The sequence below is a fragment of the Chanos chanos genome, chromosome 13 (genome assembly GCF_902362185.1).
Source record: "Chanos chanos chromosome 13, fChaCha1.1, whole genome shotgun sequence".
NCBI lineage: Eukaryota > Metazoa > Chordata > Actinopteri > Gonorynchiformes > Chanidae > Chanos > Chanos chanos.
Genome location: NC_044507.1, coordinates 12,240,498 through 12,260,925, shown reverse-complemented (window position 1 = coordinate 12,260,925; position 20,428 = coordinate 12,240,498). Strand labels below are relative to the sequence as shown.

The following is a 20,428-nucleotide window of genomic DNA, read 5'->3' as shown; positions in this document are numbered from 1 at the left end:
AATCTGAGATAACAGATGACGCAAAAAGTTTTGATGAACAGTTCAGTCTGTTAACTTAGACTTTGTAAGAAAAACAAACAAACCAACGGAGTTCAGTTACTGGCTTAATCTATTCACCCATGTTCTGTTCTCAGTTTATCTGAGGTTATAATGTGGAAATCCAGGAAACTGTTTCTGAGTTTCAGTCTTGGAAAGCCACAGCACATTTTTCTCCTCCAATCTGTCTCTTAATACAGCTGATTACAAAACTAATTAGCTAATTATCAAGTCCTTTGAGTTCATTACAGGGTTTTGGTGTAGACTTGTTTAGAAGATGATGGTGCTTTGGCTCTCCAGGACTGGAGTTGAAATACAATTACACATGAAAACTGGTCCTTCAAATTACAAAGATGGAGATTACCTCCAGTGATGTATACAGCAGTGATCTAATCTGCCAGCTTTAAAAGTCTTTAAGACCTTTCTCATACAGCACCCGTTCAGTGTCTGAAAGCGAGTGTTTCCCTGGTGATCTTACAGAAACGATAAGTGAAACGTTATCCATGCAAAGAAACGAGTCGAGTGCTTTTTAGAGATTTATGAAGAGGCCTAATTCTTAGAGCGCTTAGACTTTCTCTCACAGTCTGGGGTATATTGAATTACTGCTGTTGATAGGAATAAGATTGGCAGTCGTCCTGGAACTGACGACAAAGTGAACAAGACTACGCTAGCAATCGCTCTGAAAACAACCAATAGTACATTTTAATTCCATCCTCCGGTTTGTTGTCTTTGAGATTAGTTGCGTTAAATGTGACGTGACCCCATTCGTTGTGCTTTTCTGTTCCGATTAGCGCAGAGTGCCATTTGTTTTTAGAACGTTAGAACTCATAACGTCCGAACTCAGAACTCCGCACACGATGCTCAACCGCTCCACGCAGGACTCTAACACGGTTATCTCTTGAGCCTGGGCTTGTTTCAATTAAGCAATTTTCACACCGAACAGTAGGGGGTAGTAACGCTAACAAGCTGTACCTACGTCCAAACGGTTGATGTGTTGAGGGATCTGAGGTATATTTTTTATTATACACAAATCAAACACTGGGGAAAGACAATCTATTTTCTTATTTCTAGTGGCCTGTTTAAAAGCATTTGTAACACAGATCGTCTCATGTAGTCTCCCAAAGACTCATTTTAATGTTAAAATGTGTTAAATATAGGAGCAGCTGTGTCAGTCGTTATGTATAAATTATTTTGTTTCTCAGCACCAACCCCCTTCTAAAAAAAAAAAAAACAAGTCCGAGAGCAAATAAAACGATTTAGATAAACTTACATTTGTAAGTGGTGACTGTTCAACGTAGCCAACTCTGTTCGAAGATGATGGTTTGAAAGTACTGTGGGGAGTCAAGTGAGTGTGTTTTTCGTGCTTTAAATGACGTAAATCTACTCCGAATTGGATGAAAGTGGTCTGCTGGAATAATGTGTGTATTACTGTGCTGTCTGGATTTACATCCCATTGAAAAGTGCCTCTTTTGCGCCCAATGATGTGCTGTCGTTGCTCCCACTGCTCATTGACTGAAAAAAAAAACAAACAAACAAAAAAAAACAAGAGCGCATGGGTTTTCAGCCTTCGTCGAAATGTGAGATTGTACGGGTCTAAGATTCATCTGTCATTGAAAGGTTTTCTTACTGAATGCAATGTAAGGGCAAACATGTTTGTTTCAGAGGATGAGTCGTTGTTGTATTGTACTTGTCTGGGGTTATTTTTTATGCGCTATTACCTGAGTTTTACTCGCCTTGAACGCTCAGCACTAGTACAGTCCCTGAGGTTGCACGCACTTGAGGCCTTTGATCCGCAGGGACTCTAAGGGGTGTGGGGTAAAAACGACACCTTGTGCTTGACCAGATCAGAGTAAACAAATTAATATTGTTATTGAATCAATAAATCTTTCTATGTATAACCACAATGCTTCAGTTCATTTTATTGTGTTTAATGAAATCAGCCTTTAAAGCGTCAGTTCCGTGTGAAGACATATTATAATGTTTCTTACAAGAATACATTGTCATGTCTGCACTTCGGTCTTTTGGTAATTTAATGCTTATAAAGTATACGTGTCTAGTTTCGCTGTGTTCCTTGTGTTGAGAGCACGGGGTATTCGGATTTGAAGAATTCGTTACAAGAGGGATATGCCTCTTTAAATAGGGCCGGTCTGTGTAAGCAGGGCAGGTCCATAGGAAATGACGCTCTGGACTTAAGCATGATAACAGAGCTTACATATGCAGGTTGATGAGACTGGCGAGAAGCGCACACGCAAAATGCGTCCACGAGTTGTGGATTGACGCTCTCACTTAAACTGAACTCCACAGATAACTGCAAACTTCCTACCTTTCTGTGATAAAGTTACATGTCCTCGTAAACAAAAGATAATTTCTTTTTAAAACATCACGATTTACTTTCAGTTTCTTAGAGTTTGATTTTTACCTGGCAACCATGGCTATTGACGCGCCTATAATATTATCAGCACTTTTCTTTACGATTATCGCTATAATCGTTGGAGCGACACTGTTCGCTAAGAAACCTGCTGCAAAGAAGCCACAGAAGAAGCCTGAAAAAAGTAAGCCCGCGGAGCGTGTGCCAGAGTACTACCAACCCAAAGTGGAGCGCCCAGTGCCTGCACCAGTGGTCGAACGCAAAGAGCCTGAGGTGAAAGCTGAAGTTGTCGTGAAAGAAGAGAAAAAAGAGGAGCCTGTCGTCGTGCCCCCAGTTGTTGAGGAGACTCGAGTCGTGGAAGAACACCCCGTTATTGAGGCAGAAGTCGCTCCAGCTAAGCAAGAGCCTGAAGTACAGGTAAGACGCATAGAGCACACGCTGTTCTTTGTGTTGTACAAAAGGTGATTTTTTTTCCCCCGACAGAACACAGAGTACCCTAATTTCTAGTTCTGGTTGGCCTCACAGTACCTGCAAATCTCGTAATTCGCAAACCTTTGCTAATTGGTTCAGAGATGGAGAAAGAGCACTGGGACGCCGTCCAGGCTTAATTAAGATTTGGAGCGAGATGCCAGGCAAATGTAGGGTACTGTGTCTCCGTTTCATGTAAGCAGAGCTGGAGTAGCGCTCGCAGAGAGGCACACCCCCCTTCTGAAGAGTTGTCTTAGGAAACTCTACTAAGAGGATATGAACATAAAGTAGCCTGTATCGAAGAGAGTCATTTTAGGTACCCATTCAAATATTGTACGAGCTTGGGTAGCTAATAAGAATATGACTGTGAATACTACAATGACTGCACAGCGTTAACCGCAGTAGTCGCGTTGCCTTGTAAACCTCACTTAATGTGCCGAGAAAGACATATTCCCTTTCCATGCCTTAGTTTAGAGCGAAAAATCGATGGTCCAATTGACCTCCTCTGATGAAGCAAAATAGTTGTTTTTATATGTAATGACTGAAGAGTTTGCAGCGTGACAATACTTTTTTTTTAACTGTGCATTGAAACACAGCTGGATCAAAATAGATCCATCTATCTCACTGCACATATCAAAAACCGTACACGCCCTGGAATCCACACGGGTATTTTAAATAATATTCATCTGTGTGCAGAACGCGGATTGTAAATGTAAGAGCCTTCGCCCTTTTCGGTAAAAGCTCTTTCAAAGCCTCTCGACTTCACTAAGAATGTGCCCGAAGTGGCTGTAAGGGGAGACGCAAAGATATCACGAAGAATTTACTGCAGAGACACACTATATCTAGACTCAAACGAAAGTAATGCACATATACACATGTTAAATACATTACAATGTATATGGGTTCTATATATACAAACATACATGCACACACTGTGATTAAATCTGTAGTATGTATTGTGTGACATGTTTGTTTGTCTTGTTGAGGCTGTAGGGGAGAGGAACAGACTCCCCTATCTGCTTTGGTGAGTTTGAAACCGATGGTTAGGCAGTAAGGCTCGAGCAGTGTTTGATTCTTTGTTCAGTCAAGCCAAACTGGTATAGACTGATTGGGGACACCTTCAAATTAAACATGGTGGACATCCATTCTTGGCTTGAACTCACAAACATCGGTCCACTGTCCATTACAATGAATAGAGGTAGGTTTTGCCATTGCCTTTGATTGGTAGAAGGAGACAGTTTCTTTTTATGACTTAAGTCCACCTGTTTTGACAGTGTCAGTGCTGTGCTACAGTCAGGTCTCTAGCATAGTTTTAGCCTCTGTAACCCCCTACCAATCCACTTTCAGTTCTATGACAGAAAATAGGCTTTAGGGCTAAAGTGTCACTTAAGAGCTGGCTGTTTTATCAAACAGTGACAGGAAAAAAAACCTGTGTGTTTGGTCATTGTGAGAGACAGGAGAATTTTTGTGCTCTCTGTCTCTCTGAGACAGAGAGTCTCTTGTTCTGCTCCCCTCCTCTGTTACTATTAGAAGAATTCTTTTCTTTCTCTCCTTCGCCTGCGAGGAAAGGCTGCACCAAGCGAGAGCAATGCCCCAGAGGGCTTTGAAAGCACACTGACAAAGCTAATGGGGTAAAGCCAAATTTCAGAGGCCAGTCAGAGTGGTAGACTTGCACTGTCCTGAGTCTTGGACACCTTTAGTGTTTTAACTCCTCTGGACTCAGCAGTTCAGTGTATGATGGTTCATTTGGCTCTACCTTTCAAGAAACAGCACTATAGTCACTTTTGAATACAAAAAAACTTGACTTAAAACAAGAGTATGCAGATGTCTTAGTTTTGCAAAGACAAAAAGATGACCAGATAACAGTAGCTAGATTCCGAGGTTTTCCATAACTGCTGTTCTATTTCATTTATTTTATGTGGTTCTAGAACCCAAGTATTATGTTTCAGAATATGTGGTTTGTGAGCGAGGGAGGAATAAGAAAACTGTGCACAGCCGCATCTGGGAGCTCTGGAATTTCTTTCCCTGGCTTCTTCCTGTGCTGCTGCTTGTATTTCTGCCTAAACCCCCCACCCCCACTCATACACACACACACACACACACACACACACTCACACTCACACTCACACACATACACATACACACACACACACTCTTGAAAATCTCACCTCTCAACTGTGTTTGCCTATGTGGGCTTAGAAACTGCTACTGCTCCTGTGAATCCTGTGTATCTCAGTGCTGTGTATGGTATAACCACACCCACACCCCAGGCCCCCTTCTGTTCTCTATTACATGTCATTATGTAAGGTTTGCAAAGCAGATTTTGTTTCTACTGGTTCTCAATGTGTCTTGGGACCAAATTATCACAAGCAGAGTTACTCTGAAGAGATTAGCAAAAGCACGTACCTGACTGAAAGTCAAAATCTCTTTCAGGGCACACAAAGCATAAGGGTCTTTTAAACGCTACAAAACTTTTCCCAAATATTAAACATGGGCCTCACACCCAGACATCAACTTTGAGCTGAGATTTATTGACATTGTAAAAGCTATGAGAGCACTCTGCTGGTGGTATGTGTCGGTTGCCAAGGTACTGGGTGACCTTTGACCCGCTCCTGCTATTCGCGTCTCTCTTACCTACATGTGCACAAACGCGCAACAGTTACGCTCTTGCGGAGTACACTTTGATTGATAGCTAAGAGTGCCCACCTCTGTCTGCTCCACCTGTCCACCTCGAGATCTATAACCCCAACCCCCACCCCCCACCCCCTTGCTCAATCCCCCTCCTCCAAACTGTTCATGCAAAATGCCCTTTCCCCTTTCTGGCTCCTCGACCTTTCAACATATGTGCATGGCATGTTCGCTTGTAACACACCACTCTCGGGTTTCTTTCTCTCCCTTCGCTGTCTCTCTCTCGCTCTCTCTATACCTCTCTCTTGACCTTTTTTTCCCCAGCACAGAAAAAAGAAAACGATGAGTTGGCACTCAGTGCTTCTGGATTGAATTTCACTATTCTTTGCTCTCAGGCTTGTGACTGTGGTACGTGTCAGTTATTTGAATATACTTGCGTCCAAATGTAAATTCACACTGAGTGTAACTAATGACTTCATGATGGATAAACTGCCTTTTATGAATTGCTCTCTTCCTGTGTTTAGCCCATCGGCTGGACATGCCTAAACTCAAAGATTTGGGATATTTATACAGATACTGCCAGATCTGGTTGAAGCTTCAATGTGGCTCCAAAAACCATTGGTATAAACCTCGACTTTGCTCAGGTTTTTTGGATAGGGACAGCGTTTGGTTTTGCATGTGCAAATGCTGCCCAGATATGCTGGAAAGTATTTTCTAAATCCCAAGTGTTTGCCGAAAGATTAAATTTTGAAGTTCTGAGAGGACAGAAATCCTTTTTAAAAAGCGTTCTTGAAGACGAAGATCTAGAGGTATGCACTTTGATTTTAGTGCCATGGTTACTGCTGTTTTGGGGCAGTGGTGTCCATTGTCATCCTTAGAACTAAAGGTTCAGGTTCATTGTTATTATCTGATGTCTAACAGTATTACAAAAGATGAATCTACATTCTCTTTCTGTCACCCAATCAAAAAGAATCCAGCTCTCTATCTCTCTTCAAATCTCCCCTCTGAAAGTTTGCTTTTTTTGTGGGTCTGGGGCCCTCCTTACATGGCAATGCATGCTCATGGGAGAGAGGGAGACACACATACACATACGGAACAGCTGTAGCAAGCTGCTCTCCTCTGAGGGGCAGCTGAGAGCAAGTCAACACTATATAGGCTTTTAGCAAGCAAATGACCCCCCACCCCCAAAAAAAATTCCTCTTCAGCATATTTCTGTGTGACTGACCAGTCCTGACATGTGTACATGTTTGCCGTGTTTGCCTTCTTCAAATGCATTTTGGACAAATTACATGTTGTCCGTGAATCTCGACTGAGGCTAAACTGCTTTGGTTATCCAAGGCCAGTCACACTGAGTGTTATACATACTAAGCAGAGACAAGTGCTGAATACACAGAGACATTCCTCCTCCTTTCTGTGTTCTCAGGCAGCCGACAACCTCCTCCTAACAGTAGCGTGCGACTGGAATTTGTCCGGTCGCTTGCTGATTGGTCAAGTTTTCCTCTGACCTCGCCATCTTGGAATTTCCCTCTCCTGCTACTTGTCTTGTCTCTTAAAAACTGTTTAAATGATAGCATAGTGTTAGTAGTATATTGGTGTAGGTGAACTACTCCAGACTGAAATACTAGTGTATATGTACATGCTTTGTGTCTATTGACAGATTAAGCTTGTAGTGGGCACCTTGTGTGGTTCAGCACAAAGCAGGTATTAGCAGTTTCTCAACCAACCTCTAGTCTGAGGAATGTTATTTTTGGATCGAGGTACATTATCTCTTGGATCTTCTCCCTTTTAGTGACTCACTGTAATTTGAAAACTTGGATTTTGTGGTCTTTTTTGGCCATGTTGGACAACACTACCCTAAATGCCCAGTGATTCACTCTGTTGGAATGGAATGGCTCCTTGCTCCTGAGAGAGAGAGAGAGAGAGAGCGAGCGAGAAAGAAAGGGAGAGAGAGAAACTTTCCACTTTCAGAGGCTGGCCAATTGCAGAGTTGAAGACAAGAAACAGTATGCGATTTTGTGTATGTTTTGACAGGCGATGCATTTTATGTTTGCAAACAATCTGAGGTTTTAGCACACAGATTCACCACAAATAAGTATCACTTTTCTTTTACCAAAGAGAAAACTACTGCAAAAGTGTTGATTTTACCTTACGTTAGCATTTCAGTTAAGTGACCACAGTCCATTTAAAGTTTTTAAATGTTTTTGTGAATAAAAGAGAGCTTTAATGGGAAGCAGGGAAACAGAGATATTATAGAATTATGTATTATGCAGGAGTCCAGTTTAGACAAATTTATTAGCAGTGGTGTTGCCTTTGACTCTGTAACAGAAAGCTCTCTCACTAGTCACAGTAGGCAGACCCAGAGCATAATCCTATCTTTGGTCTTATCTTGATGATCCCAAGAACTGGGCACAGCTATCTCCGTGGCGTTCCAGGCGTGCAATGGGAAATAATTGGGGAGGAGAGATTGCGCTGAGCAGCAGTTTGAAACAAAGTCCTATTGTGAATGAAGAGAAACAGAGGGGGCAGGCAGTTGTGAATGAGACAAGGACAGTCTATGCCACTGTGGATGTTTTGGCCCACCGCCACACACACACACACACACACACACACACTCTCAATGGGGTCCTGAAAGCTTCTAACAGCAATCTATGAAAGACAAGCATGGAAGGAGAAACACGTGTCTGATCAGAGGGTGTGCATAGAGACTGTCACTACAATTACAGTAATACTCAGTATCAGACAGTGTGCATAGAGGCTGTAACTACAATTGCAGCAATACTCAATATGTCACTACATTTCCGTGTGAGGTGGAAATCCATCAGTAAGAAAGCCTTCCCGAAGCATTTGTTAGATTAAAGCTCTTTTTTTAGTCATTTATTTTCACCATTCCCCCCAGTTTGGCCTATCCAGTTCCCTTGTGTTCTCATAAAGCCCAGGTTTTCATTTACTTTTCCAAAGCCAAAAGTGACATTAAAAACCTCCATATTAAAGAAGGAAATACATTAATTCATATGAACAGCACTCATCCAAACCGTTCTGTCTTACTGTGCTAAGAAAGGAAGCGGAACAGCAGGCAGCTCTGATGTGCCGTGTTTTTAACACAGTCAAAAGTTAGCGGCGCTTTGTAAATGGTGAGAGGAGGTAATAGCCTGGCTGTTTCTCGGCATGGCACTGAATCCTGTACAAGCTGCTCTTAATCCTCTGACTCATTTTTGGAGTCAAAACAGGTCAGGGCAACATATCAAGAACTGCCAGTAAAGAGGAAGTATGGTCATTGGCATAAGAAGATAATGATGTGCATAAATTATGACAGCGTAGTAAAGTCCACGGCTGAGTACCGTGAGCACCACGACTGTATCTGTTTTGTTAAGTACTCCCATTGTGTTGGTTCTTACTGACAATGTGAATTTAGTATCTTCATCTGTTTGTACTAAAGTGTTATCATGAATAACTGCCCTGGATCTCACAGACGGGCAGGGCAGCTGCTGATCGTGCCACTAAATGGATGCCATGCCAGTGATGCAGGTCAGTTAGTCAGAGGCTTAAAGCATTAGAAACACACACACACACACACACACACATATACAGTGAGCAGGAATAGCTTGGACATTTGTGTAATACAGAATACAGAATACAGTCTCTATTCCATCGGCCAGTTAGTTTGCAGTTGTTGCCAAAACGCCTTTGGCAGTGAAGTCCGCTCCAATAGACAGCCAGAGCTGTTTCACTAAGGCCATTTTGTTAAGCTATCCCATAAGCAGGCATCTGCTGAAGTGACCCCTGTCTGTTCAGTTAGTTTTGTTAGTTCATCACTTCTTGTCTGGGAGCTCAAATCCTCACATGAGTATTCTTTCCCAGCAAAAGAAACCTAAATTTCTGCAAACTTAACTGTCAGAAACCACCTTAGGTTTTTACTTTCTTGGGGTAACTTTATGTTCATGTTCTCCACATGTAAAGCAGCAACGTTTGTAGGGGTAAATCTGAGACCACAAATGTTTTTTTTTTTTTATCACTCTGCAAATCAGTATGGTCTATTAAGCCTTCGGATCCGCTTTCCTCTGTTATGGTCTTCAAGGGAGTACTTCTGAACAAGCCAGACTCCTACAGCTCATTTCCGCTACAAGAAATATCAGGATCGTAGTGACTAACTGTCAAGTAATGGCAAACCGAGGAACATCAAAACTTGTGCTCAACTTTCTGTTGCTACGAAAACAAAATGTGACTGGCTTGTGTTTTTAGCCGTGGTCTGAGGATCAGCGCCCAAACCTTTTGTAGTTATCCAAAAAAAAATCTACACAAACCAGTGCCCTTTGAGTCCTCCTACCTCCAGTATGGCAAAAACAGCAACTGGAGGGACTGATTTTCCGTGGTTTGCTCCTACCACCATCTCACCCTGCACTCAAACCAAAGAACTCTTGCATAGAAACAAAGTAGTTGCGACTGCCTTTAAATAAATGGCACACCAAACAAAGGGGGGCGAAAAAAAAGAGTTGCTATGGTTATTCACTCAGCACTGGACAAGAGGTGGAGACAGGCACTTCCTCCTGCAGACTGTGTCACTGATAGCCTAACTGGTGTGACTGGGACCTCAGTCTACTGCCCAACAGACAGGTTCTGAGCTGTCATAGCCAGGGAGAGATCCAGAGTAAGCACTAAGATGGGGGGGGGGGGGGGGGGGTAGGCTTTGTTCTTGTGTCTCAGACAGGTGTTTGATGAAGAGGAGGTTGCTGAACAAGGAAGCAGTTTCAGGCTGTGTGTGACAGCTGTCACTCATGTTGTACACTCAGCAGGGCTGTACCGTGAATGTAGAGAATTAGCAGTGGTGTACATGTCTTTATGAAGGATCAGTAGTATCCAGTAGAGAGGCTAAGCTTGTAGCTCAACTTTTGGGCAAGCTATCCATGCCATAAGGTGTGACAATTAAGTAGGACGGTCGATTGCTTCAGCAACCTCTTGAGGTGGAAAGAAACATCCCAGGCCCGTTGTTTATTAATAAGTGCTCATTACTACATAACTAGTCTTCAGACTACAATGAGTTAGCATTTACTTTGCAGTATATCTTGATTTTCCTTGATTTTGCTGCTACAGTTTGAGCACATAGCTTATACCCCATTATAATTGTTTTGTATCTGAATTAACTTTTTTCTTCTGACCTAATCTCTCATATTTTATTTCTTTCCTCGGTTTTCCACTTCTCTCCATAGCCAGCCCCTGAACCCGCCCCTGAACCTGTTCCTGAGCTCGCCCCTGAACCTGTTCACGTCGAGGAGCCCATCCCAGAACCCATCCCAGCCTCTGTCCCAGAAGAAGTTCCCATCCCCGAGCCTGTGCCTGAACCAGTGGAGGTACCAGCTCCCGAACCAGAGCCAATCCCAGTGATTGAACCAGCTTCAGAGCCTGTCCCTGAACCTGTCCCTGAACCTGTCTCAGAACCTGTCTCAGAACCTGTCTCAGAACCTGTCTCAGAACCTGTGCCAGAACCCGTGCTAGAAGCTGTTCCAGAAGCTGTTCCGGAGACTGTAGAGCATAATGGTATGTCACTCTATCACTGTCACTCAGCCATCCACACAATGGAACAATTGTAGCGTAGATGGTGACACAGTTCCATTGTTAGCATACACAGCCTTCATTCAGCTCTCCTGTAGGAGTGTAGACCTTTGAGCCAATGTAATTTCTTATCTTGAAGAGCTGTTATTATTCTCAATGCTCAGTAACAGCGTAGTATAGTTGGCTTGAATTTTCCCTTTTTTTAAAAAAAATGTTTCGAACCTGTAAACTGATGAATGCAAACTAAGGCAAAACTAATATCAAATCCTACAAGATTTCAAATTCAGTCTGTATAACTGACTGGTGCTCCCTCATTTCATATGCCCTGGCATGCTGTCTTCAGCCATCAAGCTTGCCTCACACTGTAATGCTGTCCAGCCTTTAAATGGTTCCATAACAAATACCACCATTATTAACACATCTGGGATTGTTACATACTGACACATCTGATTTAATTCACTAAAGAATTGGGCCCAGCTCAAAGCCTTCTCTCACTCTGCTGTGGGCACATCATCCTCTTCTTATTAGAAATGCTTAAAATGTATTAAGGTCTGCCACCATCTTGTATTCTGGTCTTTTTCTGCTTGTGTTTCTCCCCTCTGGCCATTACTGGAGCAAAGCTCTGAGACTGCAGCTCAACCATTGTCTCCTGGACTGAGCTCCAAGTGCTCACAGATACATTAGGACCACAAGGGGACATGGAGACACACACACACACACACACACATGCACATGCACATAAGCACATATATGTACTCAAGAGCTTTGTGCCTTAGGGATCTGTGGTTATATTCGCTCATGTGTAACTGGTTGTTTTTCAGATGCCTGCTTTGTTTTCCAAGCAGCATGCGCTTGCTGTGCTCTGAATATCAGAAAGCGGTGATGTTTGCAACCTAACGTCACTTGTGGGTGTGCACCAGAGATAACCTAATTCTGGGAAAAACCAATAAAGTTAGTTTTCACCCCAGTACGGCTGGGTCTAAGACAGGACTGGGCAAAGCAGACAGAAAATGAGATAAGGCACCCATTTTTTTTCTGTCCTTTGATAAAAGCTAATATTAGATTAAACCTTTTCTAAGTAAAGCAACATCTTGGAAACTCTTTTATGGGATCTTTGTTTCAGGGCAAAACTTGCCAGACAGCCTTTCTATGGTGAATAGAAATTCAAATATGTTTTGTTAAAAATGATTCATGTGGATCATGAATTTCTTACAGATATCAATGTGGGGTTTTTTTCAGTCAACATTGCATTTGATGTTATAGTAGACATTTTTAACAAGTACTTTCAGGTGCTATTGATGAGACCTAGAGCAAATGGATTGATTTGTCTGAGGACAAACTGGAAATTGTGACATACATTTGTCTATTTTATTGCACAACCTGTAAGCAAAACTCTGCACACAGGGTTCAGAGTACTTATAAATGAAACAAAAATCAATTACATAATAAGTCAATAAATTAACCTAAAAAAATACACTTAAAAATGTATAGCCTCACAGCTTAAGCACACAGTTGCTCTATTTTATGTTCTCTTTATTTTTAAAGACCATCTCACAGAACTACAAATCACTGTATTACTGTTCAGTGAACTGGCCAGCACAAGAGGTCATACTATAAATTGAACCAGTGATCCTGGAAAATGCTTGGTAGTGGATCAAGCTTCTATGTCAGGTCAGACCTGGACATTAATCTGGGGCAGTCTGCGCCCAGCAGGGACTAAGCTTGTAAGACTTTTCGCCTGTCTGACGGCCGTCGCCGAACGTCGACATTAATACCCTGTTCCTCCTCGACCTTCAGATGTGGCAGCAGCCCCTGAGGAAGGGGAGACCCCAAAGGTCAAGGCCGGCAAGAAGAGGACCACCAAGTTTGAGAAGAGGATGACTGAGGAAGAAATGGAGGAGGAGCAGAGGTCAGTGCCGCTATTCCAGGAGAATCCAGCATTGATGTCATAGGGAAGGGAGCAAGGCCTTACATGGGAATCGAAGAGAATTCTCAGTTTTCCTGAAATCTTACTTGGAATGGAAGCTGAAGCTTCCAGTGCGGTGGTTGTTTTCCTCAACAGTCTTAGAATGTCTGCCTCTTCAAATGTTACTCTCTATCCCTGTTCAGCTTTCTCTAACTAACTGACTACTAACTGCATAATCTATTCTCTGCTCTAATTTGGCTCTTCTTACTTTGCCCTCTCTTTCCCATTGATTCCCCAACTGATTCTCTTCAGAAGAAGTTGAGTTCTTAGTCTTAATCCCGTAAAGCTGCGGGGATTGCTTGTTTCCCTCAGTGGTGAAGACTTTGTGTGTTTCCCTTTGTGTGGTCTGTGTGTGTGTGTGTGTGTGTGTGTGTGTGTGTGTGTGCGCGCGCACATGCATACGCATGTGTGTGTGTACATGTGTTTGTATATGTGTGTGCGTGTGTGATCTTTGGGTGTACCCAGGTAAATGAATGGAGAAGTACAACACAGTCTAATCTAAAGATAGAACAGTGCTATTCCCATGTTGAAAAAAGGGATATGGTTGATGGTTAAAGAAGAAGACAGCATGTTCTCATCCAACAGGACTGTTTGTTTCTTTCTTCAAAGCGTCACCCTTGAACTTTACAGTGGCACTTCAAGAGTTTATGTCTAGATTTCATTTCTGTGTATAGCATTTTAGGTATATGAGTGAAATGCTCATTGCAACAAAAACTGGTGTTGTTTCTTAATCTGTTTTATTATCTCTTAACCTCTAGAATTAATTTGAGAAAATGAACTACAGATACTTTGAGAAATGCTTGCAGAATTGAGTTGCTATAGATTCCACTCCACCGTGGAATCCATAACTCTGGCTATTTTTTGCTCCGTGAGAGGGGTTTTTTGGGCTGCGGCGGTGGGGCCGGCGTGGGGAAGGGGCCTCCCCTCCTTCCTCCTCTCTTCGACACGCACAAGTTCCAGAGTTTGCATAAGGAGAGAGAAATGTTACAGAAAAGGCCAGCCTCACTCCTTTCTGAAAAACACTCTGTGTTCTTCAGAGAAATTACTGGAGGTCAAGACTTGTATGGAGTCGGAGACATGACTGACTTGTTTTTTTGGATTGTTTGTGGGTTCAGATCATTAGTCGTAGTGAGGGTAAAGGGAGGAAGACAGAATGATGAAGGTATGGAAGGATAGCGAGAGTCTAATTGATGAATCTGTAGCCTATGTCGTTTAGTCATTTGTTTCAGACAGTTGCTTGGAGAGAGGGGGTAAGGACGTCTTGAGTGGACTCTGATTGGACTTGGGGGAAACTGAATCAGAGGTCTTAAAATAACTGATACATCACCAAGGGACAAGAAGGGAGACTTGACCATGTTGGTTTATTGTGTTGCCATGGAGCTGTTAAGAAAATGGAGTGAGAGAGAGAGAGAGAGAGAGAGAGAGAGGAGGAAAAGCAGAGAGACGTGAAGGTTCAAGCTTTTATGTTCCAGTTGTGGTCGATTTCCTTCCATTGTTTGATCAGGGCAGAAGTTGAAAGATCAGTTTTCAACTGAAAACAGTTGAAAGTCGACAACACAACACTCCAGACCCAATATACTTCACCAATCTACACTGTTTCAGTGTATGTGCAAGTAGCCTAATGTAATGAAATCCAATGCACTGATCAAAACATTTGTTTTTGTTACGCAGTTGTGCAAGTTCTCTTCCACAAGAGCTGTCACTGTGTACTCATGACTAACACGTTATCTGGGGGAAACCAAACAACACAGAAATGTAAAGATGAACAAAAGTCATGCATATGTACATGAACTTATGTTCTATTCTAAAGTGTAGTTACACAGTGTGTACATAATGTCTTCACTCCCCACCCTCTCCACCTTTATCTTTACAGGATAGAGTTCACAGCTGATTTTACCTCTCTTTAAACAGCTGCTGCAGACAGTGTGTCTGTAAGAAACCGCTGGTAAGGTACAGTTTACTTAAGCCCCACTCCAGAACCCCTTAGAACTCCCTTATGACATTCCCCTCACAAGCTCACCTTCTCCTCTCCCTCGCACTCCTATTGGGCCTCACCACTGGCTAATATTTTCTTTTGGTTTTTTGTTTTTCTTGTTTGTTTGTTTTTTTCTTTTTTTTTTTTGTAATGTCTCCCTGGTGATTATGGGTCTCTGTGACAACTCTCACAGTATGGGACTTAATCTGATACATCTAATGTATGACATCACAATAGGACTTTTTGACATCATATAGGGGCTCACCCTCCATCTTAAAAACAGAACTGTCGCTTACCATGCAAGCCACCCCACCATTTACCAAGCCAACGTGTACATCGCTAATCTCAGCACTAGTGTGAATGTGCAGCTTGGGGTTCATTCTTTTTTTTCTTTTTCTTGGCTTCTTAAATGATAGCTCCAGCTTTGAAAAGCAAGTTGGGTCTTTTTGACTGTTAAATGTGGCAAAGTCCCAGAGGATGTGACACACAGCATTTATGTGTGTTAAAAATCTACCTTAAGGCTCTTAGAGAGACAGGATGCCCAAACACAACGGGTGTTGGATGACTGACATAGACTGAAGTCATCAACCTTATATAGTTATACAAAGAACAGTGTATCAAATTTGAATGTAGTGCATGAGAACTGCTGTAGCTCTGACAACCCACACAATACAAAATGGCCCATTTCAGTGGGACTGGCCCAAGGGAAGATGTGTTTAGGTTTCAAATGAAAGCCGTTCTCCTGAGTACCTTACGTAAAGTGTCTGAAACTCAAAACTGGATAAATCACATGATCTTGTCTTGTATGTTGCTTAGGCTTCATCTGATTCCCTTATATTTGACTGACAGACGTGAAGTTCCAGCCCGTATGGAGCTGATACCATACCTAAAGAGGAAGTAACAGAGCGTTTCTATTTGCAGTGTCAGTTAGATCAACTTTACAATACTACTGCTCCCTCTGCTGGCAGCTATGGGAACATGCAGGGAGAGAAAAACTAGTGTAGATAACTCAGGAAGTTCTCCCCCCTGACTTTTTTTCTTCCTTAAAGCTATTTCCCCAGCTGTGTCCCCCCTTTTGTGCCGTGTTCTTTGTGGAAACACGTATATGCATGACTGTACATTTTCTGTGTCAGCCCATTAATGCATGTGGCAATCTATGCACTGAGATACTTTATCTTCATATCTTTATCTTGATATAGGCAAAATGAACAAGATGTTTTGTGAATTTATAAACACACAACTACAGACTATTACACAAGTGTGCATGCATATGCTTTTTGCTCTATTTACACCGACTAAATCCTGAATTCATGAAGACCTGATTCACGCTCCTGTTTTATCCATATCAGCGAAGCTGTTTTGGGTCTAAATGCATGAGACTGGCTGAGTGCGGGCTGCTCTATTAGGGTGGTGGGAGTTGCTTTTAATCAAGGCTGATCTGGCTCTCTCTCCTAACTGCTTGTGTTGGCTCTCTGGCTCTGGGTGTGAGACAGGTTCAGCCAAGTCTCCTTTAATCCTGCATGACTCACATCCTCTGCTGCTTACATCTAACAACACAGCAAACGGTGAGTGGGCTTCAGCTCTACCTAATCATATGCTTACAATCAAAGCCATTCATTCTTCATGTCATGTACAGCTGGCCATGAAAGTTAGGATAAAGGCAGAGTTTAGATGAAGGTTAAAGTCTGAATACACAAAAAGATGGCAGTTTAAAGCAGGAGTTATATTAGTTCTGGTAAAAGCTTTAAGTCAGTTAAAAAAAAAAGGGGGGCAGAAGAATGGATTATGTTTAAGCTCAGATTTACGGTTAGTCTGGGTCTGCCTTCAGAACAGCCTCTACACCAAAAAGCTCCCCTGTTTCACCCCCTTTGAGAATGAACTAAAATCACAGTCTGTGATGGTGACTCATAGGAAGAGCCTCTGTGTCTCAGCTGTGGAGCTTTTAAAGCTGAAGGGGGTTTTAAAACTGAAGCTCTCCTACAGGGAGAGCAGAGCGGTAGAGTCAGCAGACACCCATACATATCTCACATTCTGTACCATATGTGTAATGTGAGCCTTAGACTGGAGTCCTATACAGTATGTTCCCTATATGCCAGTCTTAATCCACACTGTCTAATAATGGAACATGTTTATTGCTGGATCCATTGTGGGTATATACAGTATGTGTATATAGAACTTAATGGTGTTTTCCCTGTCTTTTGCAGAGTAGCTGAATAAGCCAAATCAGATGGACTTTAACCAAGAGGCCCTGTCTTCGCTTTTTGTGTGCGTTTGTGAAAAGATGAAAAAAAAAAAAAGAAAACTCTTGAAGACCTCCGTCAAGAGAAGTGACCTCGTCTGTCTGTTGTTTGGCAACTGTTATGGAAAATAAATATTGTTTTTCTTTTGACTTTTTTTTTTTCTTTCTATCTTTGTAAAGGCCACATTGCAGTTTCCGCCTGTGAATAGCAAGCTTTAAAACCAAACACCAAAGCACCTAAAATAATATCCTCCTTGATTTTTTCTTTGTCTTTAACCATCACCTCTTTCCTGTCCTGGGCAAAGCTTTTCAGTTGATGTTACTTAGCACACAAGTTCTCCAAAGCACATTTATGGTGTCTTTTTACTGCCAAAACATTTGTAGTAACACAAAATTTAACCTGAATTTGAGTTCATAATGCACACACCAGAATGTTTTTCGAACCCCCTGCTCAGAGGAAAACGGTGGCCATTTTGTGAGATGAAGAGAGGTTTGTAGTCACTGTGGGTGGAGGATCAGCCAGAATTTGGCTTTTCTTTTTTTTTTCATTTTGTTTTATTCTTTTGGGTTTTTTTAGATTGAAGATGAAACTGTGATGAACCATTTGATGATAAAGCACCTTCCACCCTGTTTGTCTTGCAGTGTGCTTATTGTGTGTTTGTTTCAGAGTTAGCTGAGTAAATATCAAAATGTGTCTCTCTGATCTCTAAGGACGAGATTTTCAGGCAAGGATTAAACTGTTCACTTGTCTGAAAAGCATTGTGAGTTGGCTTTTTCTCCTCTAAAACTGTAATTTAGTCCAGGACAGGTCTTAATCCTTGAATAGAAAATCAGATACTGTGGTAGTCTCTCTCTCTTTCCAAGTTCTCTTGGGGCTTTTTGGACAGGACACACAAAAGGTACTCTGAAAATGACTGAACTCTGCTACAATCAGATCTGAGTTCATTTACACATATTAAGGAGACATAATGGACAAGGAAATGTAGTGATTTTTTTTTCTGTTTTGGTTGGGTGGGGGTTGGGGGCAGGGGGGTAAGGAAAAGATTGTTTAAAAAAAAAAAGTTTAAATGGCTTTTGTAATATGTGATCAATAAAAAGCCAGATTGTCTAAACCATTTGTTCGTATGATCTCATTCCACATGCAGCTCGTGCTCAAAATATTTCTCAAAGAAAATAAGACTGTAACTGTTACCTTTCTTTTAAATGGAGTAATCATGACATTAAAGGGAATGTGGGTATGTGAAATAGCACGATTACATCATGGAAATGATGTATCATTGGTTTGTCCCTTCATTACTCTAGGTCCGTAAAAAGCCCAGTCGTCATTCTAACACTTAACATTCCTCTGCTCACTGCTGATGCCTAGTAGCTCCTTACAGGTAGAATCAAAAGCAAAACTCAGCAATGACATTTCTAAATCTGTCTCAATTTAATTGCACACTTTGTGAAATGAGAAAACAGAGAATCTTAAAGTCATCATTTTTCTGACTGGGGGGAATCATGGCTGCTCTGTAGAGTTGGTCAGATATAGATTTCAGCGGCAGATCACCTCAGATCACTATTATACGTGTTAGAAATTCAAATGAAAGCTTAATAGTTTATAATAGTTGACTGGCAAAATTCGACATTTGTCAGAGTGTATAAATGAAATAGATGCACTGGGAAAACGCTTGTGCAATGAGTTACAAGTACTGAATACTTATCCAAATGTTCAACATTACTCATCCTTTTGAATGTCTGACCCCTCTGTCTATGTTCTCAGTGTGTTTTGCTTGTATGATTCATTGTCTGTGTTTCTCAGCGTTTTATGTCTTTTCGTTTCAGGGTGCAACAGGTGCAATTGGCAGCCATTTTCCAGTTGCTAAGAGAAAATCAGGAGACATTTGGAGAGGTGACTGAGGGAGACGTGGAGGAACAGCTCAAACTCTACTCATTCTAGTCTCTCTCTCTCTCTCTCTTTCTTTCTTTCTCTCTCTCTCTCTCTCTCTCTCTCTCTGTCTCTCTCCGTCTCCCTCTTTCTCTCTCTGTTTCTCTGAGAGGCAGTTTATCAGTCTCCCTTTCAGGTTTTGCCCTCAGGGTGCCATGTTCTACTGACCAGTTCCTCAGATTAAGTGTGCTCCTGGATTAAACTGCATTCAAACAGTAATTTTGAATTTTGTTGTAGCATTACTTGTTGTCAGGGGAACCAGTCCTGAATGTCAAAGTTACACAAATCAATATTGTGAGCAATGTTGTAAAATTTGCACAATGTAAATTCATGAGGGCTCTGCGTGGAAAACAGCAGAATTCATTGCATAGTCGCAAAGCCCACTTGTCTGGTTAGCACAGGTGGTCTCCATTGTAACTGGTCCCATTGTTCTTTCTATAGAAATCATTGTGATACATAATACTACTGTTAGAGAGTTACAATGAAACCAGCTTTTAGCCTAACACCAGATTGCAGCATTATTGGGCTGAAGAACTGAAAATGGGACTCATTCACATCCTACTACATATGAGCAATTACATTTGATGTAAATGATTGTAATATGTTGGATTGATAAATGTCCTTTTTAAAAAAAAAAAAAAAAAAAGACAAATGTTTGCAGTAACTTGAATGTGTGGTTACATATTTTAAAGTTAGTATCAGAATTACTCTTTTATATTCATAAAATGTTATGAATAAGTTATTTTCATATAGCTATGATCCAGTTTATAGTCTATGCAGTTTACATTTTAGACAAAGGTGTGGCTGCATTATTGGTATTTTGATGTCATTAAAAAGGAACTTCCTACCTCCTCTCAGTGATCTTATTTTTCAACTTGTTTTACTGTAAATACGATGTATGACATGAAATGGCCTCATATTTCATGTTCAAGTTCTAAGACTGTACATAGTCTTATGATTTCCCTGTCATTCAAGAATGCATTGTCTGCGTTCAGTGCATTATTGAACTTTGCTTTGAAAAACAGGACTGGTTTGAATGTGTGGTTATGAAAGGCTACATGGTTTCAGAAAGCTTTAGGTCACATGTGAAAACAAATTACTCTCACAGGTTCAGCTCACTAAATGAGTGACATGGTTTAAATATAAAGGGATGTTAGTGGCAGCTACATATATAACATAATCAAGTTGTCGTGGAATCGGTCGTCCAGAGGAGGAGTTCTGAAACAAGCCCTTAAATGCAGTTGCTTTTTGAGTGTGTTCTTCAGTTAACTGAA

At 41.6% G+C, this 20,428-nt stretch overlaps 1 protein-coding gene across 4 annotated transcripts; it reads left to right on the top strand.

Moving 5' to 3' along the window:
- Positions 1-2,271: 2,271 nt before the first annotated feature.
- si:ch73-366l1.5 (FILIA-N KH-like domain-containing protein) lies at positions 2,272-17,983 on the top strand. 4 transcript variants are annotated; one of them, XM_030790043.1, is made up of 4 exons: positions 2,272-2,821; positions 10,705-11,032; positions 12,845-12,956; positions 17,198-17,983. In XM_030790043.1, the coding sequence occupies exons 1-4, from the start codon at positions 2,465-2,467 to the stop codon at positions 17,199-17,201; spliced, it is 801 nt and encodes a 266-aa protein (XP_030645903.1). In that variant the 5' UTR covers positions 2,272-2,464; the 3' UTR covers positions 17,202-17,983. The 4 variants fall into 4 exon arrangements, with proteins under 4 accessions (XP_030645903.1, XP_030645902.1, XP_030645904.1 ...); XM_030790042.1 differs by having other exon boundaries at positions 17,193-17,983; XM_030790044.1 differs by lacking the exon at positions 12,845-12,956 and having other exon boundaries at positions 17,193-17,983.
- The last annotated feature ends 2,445 nt before the right edge of the window (positions 17,984-20,428 follow it).

Coding starts and splice junctions, on each gene's coding strand:
- si:ch73-366l1.5 (XM_030790041.1), top strand. CDS start 2,465: ATGGCTATTGACGCGCCTATAATATTATCAGCACTTTTCTTTACGATT. Junction 2,822..10,704: donor AGCAAGAGCCTGAAGTACAG/GTAAGACGCATA, acceptor TTCTCTCCATAG/CCAGCCCCTGAACCCGCCCC. Junction 11,033..12,844: donor GGAGACTGTAGAGCATAATG/GTATGTCACTCT, acceptor CTCGACCTTCAG/ATGTGGCAGCAGCCCCTGAG.